Genomic DNA, 12,525 nt, shown 5'->3' on the forward strand with positions numbered 1-12,525 from the left:
GATGTCCTGATCATTACATAACTATTGATGACAAATAGTAGGACAGAAAAACTCAAACAGAGTTGTCACGTAAGGTGAAATCTTGGGAATACAGGTCATTATCGCGATGGCTTATGATGCAGGTAATATTCGTCGAGAGGACAATTTTGTCCTTATTCGTCGATGTCGTTGTTACTTTTAAAATATTTAAAACAATTGTCAATGGCGATATTGGGTTTTATCATGAAATGCCATGGCGTTATTGTTTTACTTAAAACATTCCAGTTGACTTTTTTTAAGAACTGACGTGAACTCGCACACATTGATTGGTCGGGCATTTGGAAGTTTAGTTATTCCTTTTTACAAACTATTATTGTCGATCATCAAATGTTAAATATTGTAGTTCAAAAGCATGTTTTAAGTTGATTCATCAAAAGAAACATTTAAAACTAATTGAACTCCACACAAAATGTCTACATTAGTAATTGTGCATTCTTTTATTAACGTGTACTAAACTGCAGTATTATACAACGTTTACACCCACTGTTATGCTTAATAAACAGAAGCGTTCGTGCCGTGTGTAAATGCTTTCATAACATTGTTATAAATTACACATTTTTCAATCATGTCCGATTCTTACCCGTTATCTCATTCTTATCTTTACTTAATACGTTTTTCATTGATTGTAAATGAATTAATGAAGACTCGTTATCCCACTTAGTCATTTAATGTTCTGTTTTAGTTGTATCACATTCATATCAGATGCAACTACATATTAGCTGGATTCACATAGTGCAACGTTTTGATCAAACGTTTTTGTTTATAATCATCAAACAAAAACGTTACTCCGCCACAAGCTTTAATATTGTTTCATCAATCCTGTTACCTGACTCAAAACAAGAAAAGGTTATCCATTATAACCGGAATGGGGAAACTAAGAGCGTTTGTCGTTAAACACAAATGACCCCTTGCTGAGACCAGCTGTTATCAGACATTTTTGTTTAAAGCGTTTGATTGAAGCATTAAAAAGCAATACTGTCCCGAGAAGCTTTTTAACTTAGTGTCTGGTTTATACGAGTGCAACCCCAGTTTAACGGTAAACGACATTAAACGGCAATATTCTGTGACCTTGCCTCTTCAGATGTCAATATGTGTCCAACTTGTACTTCCAAGAGCCATTGTCGTTCACATTTACATACTATATGGAAAATTACCTCTTTCACATTGGCAGGGTTCTAACAAAAACAAAAATTATATCAATTGACAAATGTATTTATTTCAACATAACAAGAGATACACAGTCCTATTAAGAAGTGGTAAAACCAATTATTAATTTTTTATGCTCTTTTAAGGATCAAATCCAAATCTAGGACCATAACATAAATTGATGTTACAAGAAATTAATATTCTTAATTTCATATGTATACTAATGTAATCAAACATAAATCAAACATTTGCACAATACTCATTTGCATTTTATTTCTTTAATCAGCTTTTAATCAGATACAACTGATCTAAATGTCGGTGTGTGAATGGAAACAAAAGCTATAATTAGTGTGGAACTATAAGTCACTTGATTGCTATGTTTCATCACAAATATTCACGTGTGAACAACATACATGCTTGCACCATTTACAATTAATTTAAAAGTTTTTAAACTGGACGGCACTTGACGGAAATTCGATTTACAGCCTCGACTTACAAGTAGTTACGAAACAAGTGTTTTGACGTTCGCTATTTATTGAGAAAGGACATGTTTTGTGCACGAATAAAAAGTCAGAAAAGTGCGTTTGCAATTGTTAGGTTTGTCCGAGCCCAGATGCTACGTATATAAGAACTGTTGATACACTGCACCTTCATAATATTTGTTTCGTTATCACGTTTTTCGCCTAAAAGTCACAATGAATTTGCCAGTCATTCGAGATCAAAGTTTATTTAGTTTAAGTTGAGGTGCTAGAGGGCGTTGGTGCTGTTTTCCCTATATTTGTTAGGCCAAATAAAAAAATAGGTCTGTTTCAGGTTACCCGACCGACCCTATTTTTTCCCGCCGACCCTAACCTATTTTTCCCTGAAAAAAATGTGATTTGGGTACGAAAAGCATTTGTTACGAAATGTATGTACGTAAAGTTGACAATATTAGAGTTGGATTTCTGAATGTATTTACCGTACTTCACCTTAGAGTTCGGACACCTTAAGATAATTAATTTTTCGCTCTACGAATTCACAGAAAATAACCATTTTTACATTTTATTTACATGTATGGTAAACCTGCCTTTTTTCTTCATGTCTACATTTTACCACTTATTAATTTATCCGTAGTTATCAATGGTAATAACGCCTATAAGTCACTGTAGCTCCTTCATCAAGATAATTAAAATCCCATTCAACACCATTTCATACATGCATTGAAATGAATAAACACCTTTTATCGGCTTCAGATCAAAGAGTCACATTGTGTGACGTCAGATAACTCAGTTATACCCACGAGGATCTCATGGAGAGCATGGATATTTTTATGCAGGATTAATGTGTCTGGGTGGTGTTTTTTTATTGTAACTTAAGTATTGCATTTATAACTTTAATTCATCACCTTTAATAGTTACCTGTATCATTGAATGTGTTGACTTTATTGTTTTATTGATGTTTCAATGAGTATTACTGTACGATTTTGCTTCATAAAGTCTATATTAAAAGTGTGATACAAGTTTCAAAGTTTATTGGCGGATCGTTTTACAAACATGTCATGTCTGTGTTTTCTTAATCTCTGCATTGCCCTTGTTGTTTCTTTAATCCTCCATTAAATATATCACACATCCTTTTCACCAGGCAATAAATCGTTTAGGATGGGTAGTAACCAACTAACTTATCACAGTGATGTATACGGTTAGGTAATCTAGCCAGGCATTGTAACGATAAAGATCAATAATGTTTGTCTGTGAGACTTAGTAACTGTAAAAGTTCAGTCGATGTCCTTTGGGTGTCCGAAAATTAGGAACCTAAAATAAATTATTTTTGAAAATAATAATGGATGTCCGAATTTATAGATTGTCCGAACTCTTAAGGTGAATTACGTTTGTGCTTGTGTGGCAGGTATATTTCAAATCTAGAACTATATTTTCTTGTCAGATACAAATGTGTCAGATACTGACTTTCGGATTGATATGTCAGACTAACGTGTGCAATTTTGGCAATAAAACCTGCATGTTACTTGTTCTTCAAACCTGAACCCCCAGGTCCTCTTGACAGCATTGAGGTTTCCTTGGCTGATGGCTTATATGGTAAATTTGCTGTCCCACTCTTCATGTAATTATGTTACAGGGAGGTAAGTATTCTACAGAGGGTGATTGAAAGCAAACGGGTGCATAAAGAAAAGTAAAGCCGTTCCTGGAAAGTCTTAAATAATAGCAGAGTGGTGTACCATAACTTAGTTGAAATCCAACCATCATTGTCAAAGTAATTAACCAGACAAATAAAGAATGTTTCCTTTGAAGCATGTAACATGTTTAAAAAATACTGATAAACCTGAAAATTGATGAGTTTTATTTTTGTTACTTTCTGAGTCAACAGTTACTGAAATCAATATATCAAAAAAATATTTTAAAAAAAATATATTCCGACCTACCTACCCTATTTTTTGGCATTTCAATGAATCCCCTCGACAATCCGAGACTAGTATCGTCAGCAATAGTATGTAATTTGCAACCCCGAACGTAATTTAAGCTCGTATCTGTATGACGTCAAAATCATTTTTCTGGAATCGAGTTATTTTAAAAGTAATGTATTCTTGAGAGATAAAACAAAATAATTTCCCGAAATGCCGAACATACTTCATATAATATTAAAAATAATTCAAAGCAAAACAATGCGACGCCATTTTGGTATGGTTATTTAGACTTATCGGAAAAAATTATGACACCTCCCAGAATATGAATGCCAATAAATAAACACTTAAACACTGTATTTTTTCAATAAGAGATGTTTATTTTGGTTTACCAGTAAATGACATTGCTTATTGAATAACACAGTACACGTAACATACAAACGACAAGTTTATTCAACTGCCGGGCAACTTGGCGGTAAGGGCATGCGTACTTCCTACATTAATTACAGCATTCAATATTTAATAGAACAGAAGGAAAATATCAGCGCGGTAAACAACGCCGAAGTTGTGCTTAACTCAGACTTATAAAAATTAAGAATATTGTTCAAATTCACATTTTATCTTTAACTGATAACAAATTAAATTGTATGGACATTTGGGGCCCAACGGCAAAACAACAAATATGCCCAACTTTGCTGTAACATGTCCTTAATCTATAATATATGCCCAACGACGCAACATAAAAGTTCAAAAGCACTTATTCCAAATTACGAGAGCAACGTAAACGGAATGATTCCTGTATGTTCTGTGGTCTATTCAACGCCGTCTCTGAACGTCCTCCCCATTGATCACGCGCCTCTGTATCAACGCTACGGTCGACAAACGTGAGCATCTTAACAGGTCTAAAAGGGTGCCAAAGTGGTAGATACACTAAAAAGTAGTTCATCACGCGAAAGCAAACCGTTCTTTGTATCTTAGTCTGCAACAATGTTATCCAAAGGGTTGGGCGGTTGGGATTTCGTTTGTCTGAAAAAAAGTATTCATACAAAATCAGAGTGAAATATTTTCCAATAGTAAAATTCTCGTAATTTGGAATAAGTACGTTTGACCTTTTATGTTGCGCCGTTGGGCTTATACTATAAAGACATGTTATAGCCTACCTGATTTTTCCCGATAATTTAAAGTAACCATACTAAGATGTAGTCGCATAATATTGCCTTGAATGATTTTCTGACAGTATGATATGAAGTATGTTCTGCTTTTTGGGTTTTTTTTTACCTCTTAAAGAATTCGATTCCAGAGCAATGACTTTGACGGCATTTACGAGCCTATTTGCGCAGGCAGACCTTTTAACGACCAATCGCGTTTTATGGTCTGACTTCTTATTCGTGCACATCACACGTCCTTTCCCAGTAAATAGCGAACGTAATCAAATTTGTTTCGTAATTACTTGTACGTCCAGGCAGTAAATCTAACTTCCGTCAAAAATGACATGACTTTTGTACCTAATGGCGTGAAACAGACATCAAGAGCCGTCCAGTTTGTTAAATTAGGGCATCGTAAGAGCTATGAACTAATTTATAAAATGTAAATGGTACAAGAATTTACTTGCGTGTTGATGTATGGTGTTCACACGTAGATATTTCTGCTGAATTATAGCAATGCAGTCACTATTGGTGACAGTGTTAATATAGTTCTTGTTTTGTTCTGTCACACACCACCTAAAAGTTGATCGGAAGTATTTTTGGTAGTTACATTTTTGTCTTTATAAATGAAATAAAGTACACATCTTTATTTTCGAAATGGGACAAAACTGTTCATGTTTATTTGGAACTCATTCTGAAAATAAATTAGTAAGAAATAAAGATTGGTAACAATGCTAAGATGTCGTTACATACTTGATTAGACTTGAAATTAAAATAAAAATGTTGTAGAAGCAACAAACGTACTATTGTTATCTTAAACGTTTTTTTCTAAAACACAACAAACATAAGAAACATAATATTAAATAAAAAAACAACAACAAACAAACGCTATGATATTTCCTTAAATAATTTGAAAACGAATGTTATATTGACATAATTATATGATACGCACCCACGAGGATCCAGCCAGTTCTTCTCAAAAGTTACACAAGACATACCTGTGTAACTTACTGCAAACACCCATTTGAAGGGAATGGTCTCAATTACATGAAACAGCAACTAACGAAATAAGTTCTGTAGATGCTCGGAAAGTCGGTACAGGTACATGTACAGCATGATATCAATGAGCAACGTCGACGGCCAAAGCGTGCGCACACGCAGCTAACCGTGTTCTGCTAAAGAAAAATGAAATCGTATCATTCAGCGTATGACATAAGGTAAAACGACTAAAGACAATAACACCATACTGCCTTGTGAGACTTGTAGGAGAGTAACTTGGTTACGATACGACGCCATAAGGCAAGCATTTTCAATTCATACATGGACCTTATTCACTTTCGATTAAGATCTCTGACATTTGCATTTCCCAGAGTTGTAAATGTATCCACATAAAGAAAGAGTTTTAAAGATAAAAAATGAAACATACTCTGATAGACGACCCTGTTTAATTAACTGAGCTTTTACATTCGGTAGCCGATCTTTCATTGTAAAACGGTTTTTGCAACATTCGAAAATCGTACTTTACGTCATTTATTTGGTTGATAACCTTAATACGATGGTGCTGCTAGTGATGAAGTATTATGCTTTGTTCACACAACCGCTAGTTAATCGAATACCTGAAATAAAAATAAAAATGCTCAGGACAACATATAGTCAGTCAAGATAACACAACCAACTGATATAACTTTCTTAAACCACAAAATAAAGACCAGATGACCATAAAGTAACTAAAAATAAATAAATACAAATAAGGTACTATTTTGTACATGCCTTGCCTGAGTTATGGTACCTGAACTTGGAAGAAAGTTAAATGCAGAAATGTGTCCCCTAATGTAGAGAGATATCATTTCATAATGTTTTGACGTTGTAGCACACTAGTTGTATTGGTGACAAAATGTAAACATAACATTCTTTAAGCGAGATGTTAAATCAACGTTTTCTAAATCTGAAAATCATCCATAGCTTTCAGAGAGTTCTATGTAGATCATTTCGAAGATTTCAATTGCTAACATGCCTCACATCGTTCAGGTAAAATATATATAATTGCTCACAGGTGCTCGTCACATTGCCTGGATACTGGATATTTATTTATTTATTTATTATTTTGTCAAGATAGTGAATATATGTCATTGAAAAAATATTCCACAATTTTTCATGAAAAAGGTTATTATATATATAAATAAATATAAGGCGAACATGTGCAAAAAATCATCAATTTCAAACCTAATCAATAGAACATAGTTCCTACAATAATGGAGATAATCTAAAATTTGTTTCATTTCTGATAAGGTAAGATTACCATCTTCAAGAAAAATATAATTTTTATGCTAGTTAGATTGACCTTTACGGTATATTCAAACAAAATGCACCGACTAGAAACTGAAATTTGCCATTATGAAAGAACGGGAGGTTGAAAAACAACAAAATTTTCCCCCAAAAACACATTAAATACGGCCTGACATGCAAACTTTGCGCATGCTTGAAATATCATCCCTACCGTTGAAAACTCGTTGAGTAAGACGCGTATTTATCCAAATCGAATCACCCTCTTGCAATTTTGACCTTGACCACGCACTCGGCTATGTCTTAAATTTAAGAAGCGTTTTCATTGGACGGCTACCATCAACTTTCCTAGTTTTAAAGACGTAACTGGAAAAGCATCTTCATCCGCAGCACCGAAAAGCATTCAAATGTTGTTCAAAGTGAAATATCAGTTGTATAAAAAAGAAAAGATTAACGTTGCTATCAAAATGAGCATTGCTATTGTGCAAGGCAAGTATTTCTTAAATTCATGGCCGTTTTAATGTTTATTGATATCTAAAGTATTATTTTGATTAACATTAGGCGGTTAAACATATTTAAATTTGGCCATGGTATTTTACCTATATATTTAAGTCTAAGTGTCTGAATACACTACAGTATATACAAGTGGTTTTCATTTTCATTTTCAAATGCATAAGCGTTTCAACAGTAATTGTTGCAGAGTGAATTTTCTCCCGCAATACCAGTATATCTTTCAACTTCTAACTATTTTATCAAGATAGTCTTCATATTAAAAACTTATATTTAAATTTTACAACGACCAATATGTATTTTATCTAGTCACTCTGTTAAGCGATCCGCACCAGTCTTGAACATTCAGTTTCCGGAGTCTAGCTTTCATCATCGAAAAGTATTCATCAAAACTATCAAAAAGAAAATATTAACCTATATGATTTCAAATAGATTTCATCATTGTCCACGAGCAAGGGCCATTTATATTATTTCACTGATCAAGATACATATAATTGATTGGAGAGGCACAGTTTCTCATAATCTTTAACCAGAATTTGATTGCTCTTTCCTTGCAAATGATGGATAATGGTGTTACCATCAACAGCATTGTTAGGGTGTGTTTTTACTCAAGGTTAATGCTTAGAAATATATCGAGTTTATGAACTTCATTAAAATTATAACCTCCCCATACTTCTGACCCGTATACAAGAGTAGGCACAATCATAGTATTGAACAACGATAACTTGTAGATAAAACGTTTGAAAACATACCCAGCTGAGTAATCAGGAAAAAAAACGGAAAGATATATTGCTCTGGAATTAAATGAAAAACGAAGATTGCTCGAGTTATTTTAAGTATAAATAATCGTACTAGAAATTCAAATCAGGTTTTCGAAACTTAAATTCTTGTTAACTTCTAAATATTGAGAATTTTAGTCAGATTGTCTGTAGATCTTTCGATTCTAAATCATACATTGAACATTGAACTTCACTGAATCTTTCATTTGGATCTCAATTATAAGGATTAGTACGGTATTTTCATCCGTGCAGACAATTTAACCTCATCATACATATAATACGAGGGATTATACCCATAGTTCAAAAATGTACCGATAGGAAGTCAAGCAATTAATAGATTTTTTTTATCATTTCCGATTATTTTAATGGATATCCAGTCGTTCAAACAACATAACCTGATTGCATTTACATTGATTGTGCATTTACTTGTTCTAGGGAATCTTGTAATAACATTCCCGACAACTGATGTAGTCAGCACTCGTGTCGTTAGGATAATGACTTTTTTATGTCAGGTTCTCACATATAAGACATAGCAATTTACACTTCTCAAAGGCCAGCGTGTCTATGAAAAGTGTTGGTGGTGAAGTGTCCATAAATTTAAATGTTAAAATAGCTTGACATTCAACCGCCTAATGTTATATCGTATGTATATCTTGTATCGTGCTCTTAAGGAGAAGGTATTGTTACTCCGGCTGGATTTATTTGTGTACACATGACGATGTCTATATTTGTTCGTTACGTACTTTCAGTTATTGTATTAGTTTATATCATTATTGCTTCATACTTCATTATTTTAAGCAGATGACGACTCAGATAAGGAATTTGTTGTTAAGTTTGCAATAATTTACAAATGTTGGGACAAGTGTGAGGGTTTTCCCTAATTGTAACCACCGGTGAATGCTCGTTGGTTTAAACGATATTTATTTCAAGATTACAAAGTTTACGCATAGTTTAAGGATCTAGGTTGGTACATATACGTGAAAAATTAACAAGTGATATAAGCACTCATGTTAGACTGACTATTCGAAGCGTGATGTTCAATTTTTACCATTAAATATACTTTGTTTTCCAGTGAAGGGTCTGTGTAGTTCGATACGGTCTGTGACTCCCGTTGAATGTCTGTGCTTTGATACATTTTGTGTCTCTCGTTGAGTGGCTATGTTTTGCATACATTCTGTGTCCCTCGTTGAATATCCGTGTTGTTCGAAATAGAATGTGTCTCCCGTTGGGTGTCTGTGTTGTTGGATCCGTTCTGTATTTCGCGTTGAGAGTCTGTGTAGTTTAATATATTCTGAGTCTCTCGTTGAGTGTCTGTGTTGTTTGATATATAACGTGTCTCTCGTTGGGTGTCTGTGTTGTTTGATATATAACGTGTCTCTCGTTGGGTGTCTGTGTTGTTTGATATATAACGTGTCTCTCGTTGGGTGTCTGTGTTGTTTGATATAGAACGTGTCTCTCGTTGGGTGTCTGTGTTGTTTGATATATAACGTGTCTCTCGTTGAGTGTCTGTGTTGTTTGATATATAACGTGTCTCTCGTTGGGTGTCTGTGTTGTTTGATACATTCTTTGTCTGTCGTTGAGTGTCTGTGTTATTTGATCCGATCTTTGTCTCTCGTTGAGTGTCTGTGTTATTTGATCAGTTCTGAATCTTTCGTTGAGTGTCTGTGTTGTTTAATACATTCTGTGTCCCTCGTTGAGTGTCTGTGTAGTTTGATACATTCTGTGTCCCTCGTTGAGTGTCTGTGTAGTTTGATACATTATGTGTCCCTCGTTGAGTGTCTGTGTAGTTTGATACATCCTGCGTCCCTCGTTGAGTGTCTGTGTAGTTTGATACATCCTGCGTCTCTCCTTGAGTGTCTGTGTGGTTTAATACATCCTGCGTCCCTCGTTGAGTGTGTGTGTAGTTTGATACATCCTGCGTCCCTCCTTGAGTGTCTGTGTGGTTTGATACATCCTGCGTCCCTCGTTGAGTGTCTGTATGGTTTAATACATCCTGCGTCCCTCGTTGAGTGTCTGTGTGGTTTAATACATCCTGCGTCCCTCGTTGAGTGTCTGTATGGTTTAATACATCCTGCGTCCCTCGTTGAGTGTCTGTATGGTTTAATACATCCTGCGTCCCTCGTTGAGTGTCTGTATGGTTTAATACATCCTGCGTCCCTCCTTGAGTGTCTGTATGGTTTAATACATCCTGCGTCCCTCGTTGAGTGTGTGTGTGTGGTTTAATACATCCTGCGTCCCTCGTTCAGTTTGTGTGTGGTTTGATACATCCTGCGTCCCTCGTTGAGTGTCTGTGTGGTTTAATACATCCTGCGTCCCTCGTTGAGTGTCTGTATGGTTTAATACATCCTGCGTCCCTCGTTGAGTGTCTGTATGGTTTAATACATCCTGCGTCCCTCGTTGAGTGTCTGTGTGGTTTAATACATCCTGCGTCCCTCGTTGACTGTGTTTGTGTGGTTTAATACATCCTGCGCCCTTCGTTGACTGTGTTTGTGTGGTTTAATACATCCTGCGTCCCTCGTTGAGTGTCTGTATGGTTTAATACATCCTGCGTCCCTCCCTGAGTGTCTGTGTGGTTTGATACATCCTGCGTCCCTCGTTGAGTGTCTGTATGGTTTAATACATCCTGCGTCCCTCGTTGAGTGTCTGTGTGGTTTAATACATCCTGCGTCCCTCGTTGAGTGTCTGTGTAGTTTGATACATCCTGCGTCCCTCGTTGAGTGTCTGTATGGTTTAATACATCCTGCGTCCCTCGTTGAGTGTCTGTGTGGTTTAATACATCCTGCGTCCCTCGTTGACTGTGTTTGTGTGGTTTAATACATCCTGCGTCCTTCGTTGAATGTGTTTGTGTGGTTTAATACATCCTGCGTCCCTCGTTGAGTGTCTGTGTAGTTTGATACATCCTGCGTCCCTCGTTGAGTGTGTGTGTGGTTTAATACATCCTGCGTCCCTCGTTGAGTGTCTGTGTGGTTTGATACATCCTGCGTCCCTCGTTGAGTGTCTGTGTGGTTTAATACATCCTGCGTCCCTCGTTGAGTGTCTGTGTGGTTTAATACATCCTGCGTCCCTCGTTGAGTGTCTGTGTGGTTTAATACATCCTGCGTCCCTCGTTGAGTGTGTGTGTGGTTTAATACATCCTGCGTCCCTCGTTCAGTTTGTGTGTGGTTTGATACATCCTGCGTCCCTCGTTCAGTGTCTGTGTGGTTTGATACATCCTGCGTCCCTCGTTGAGTGTCTGTGTGGTTTGATACATCATGTGTCCCTCGTTGAGTATCTGTGTAGTTAGATACTTCATGTGTCCCTCGTTGAGTGTCTGTGTGGTTTGATACATCATGTATCCATCGTTGAGTGTCTGTGTGGTTTGATACATCCTGCGTCCCTTCAGTGTGTTTGTGGTTTGATACATCCTGCGTCCCTCGTTGACTGTGCGTGTGGTTTGATACATCATGTATCCTTCTTTGAGTGTCTGTTTGGTTTGATACATCATGCGTCCCTTGAGTGTTTCTGTGGTTTGATACATCCTGCGTCCCTCGTTGAGTGTCTGTGTAGTTTGATACATCCTGCGTCCCTCGTTGAGTGTCTGTGTAGTTTGATACATTATGTGTCCCTCGTTGAGTGTCTGTGTAGTTTGATACATTCTGTGTCCCTCGTTGAGTGTGTGTGTGGTTTGATACATCCTGCGTCCCTCGTTGAGTGTCTGTGTGGTTTGAAACATCCTGCGTCCCTTGAGTGTCTGTGTGGTTTGATGCATTCTGTGTCTTCCGCTGAGTGTCTGTTTTCTTTTATATAGTTTGTATCTTTCGTTGAATGTTTGTTTTGATATATTCTGTGTCTCCCGTTTAGTGTTTATCATATTTATATATTATGTGACCCTCGTTTAGTGTCTGTCATATTTATATATCTTTGTCTCTCGTTGAATAACTGTGTTGTTTGATACGTCATGTGGCTCCCGTTTAGTGTCTGTGTTTGTTTACATTCTGTGTTTCTCGTCGAGTACCGTTGTTTTCGATTCATTCTGTGTTTCTCCTTGAGTGTATGTTGTGCGTTGTGATTTTATTGGCTTATCGTAAACTTGTTGGCTACTGGGCGTGTCAATGTAGTTATTTTTTATTGACTTATTGAATTATTATCACGTCAGGGTAACAATAAGTTGAAGAAGTGTTTATTTATGTATCTCAATTGATGATGATCATCTGGTAAAGAGTATAATTATGATCGTAGTTTGACTGTC

The 12,525-nt window shown here is 36.1% G+C and overlaps 1 protein-coding gene across 1 annotated transcript; it reads right to left on the reverse strand.

Moving 5' to 3' along the window:
• Nucleotides 1-9,933: 9,933 nt before the first annotated feature.
• On the reverse strand, nucleotides 9,934-12,045 carry LOC128207855 (repetin-like). The gene is made up of 3 exons (XM_052911023.1): nucleotides 11,429-12,045; nucleotides 10,801-11,092; nucleotides 9,934-10,485 (listed from the first exon to the last, which is right to left on the reverse strand). The coding sequence occupies exons 1-3, from the start codon at nucleotides 12,043-12,045 to the stop codon at nucleotides 9,934-9,936; spliced, it is 1,461 nt and encodes a 486-aa protein (XP_052766983.1).
• Nucleotides 12,046-12,525: the final 480 nt, after the last annotated feature.

This window comes from Mya arenaria, chromosome 11 (assembly GCF_026914265.1).
Source record: "Mya arenaria isolate MELC-2E11 chromosome 11, ASM2691426v1".
NCBI classification, from domain to species: domain Eukaryota; kingdom Metazoa; phylum Mollusca; class Bivalvia; order Myida; family Myidae; genus Mya; species Mya arenaria.

Bases quoted from the DNA above. Each gene is read 5' to 3' on its own strand.
- LOC128207855 (XM_052911023.1), bottom strand. From the start codon at position 12,045: ATGCATCAAACCACACAGACACTCAAGGGACGCAGGATGTTTCAAACC. The intron at 11,093-11,428 runs GTATTAAACCAC...ACACAAACACAG, and splicing joins CTGAACGAGGGACGCAGGAT to TCAACGAGGGACGCAGGATG. The intron at 10,486-10,800 runs GTATTAAACCAC...CGAGGGACGCAG, and splicing joins CTCAACGAGGGACGCAGGAT to GATGTATTAAACCATACAGA.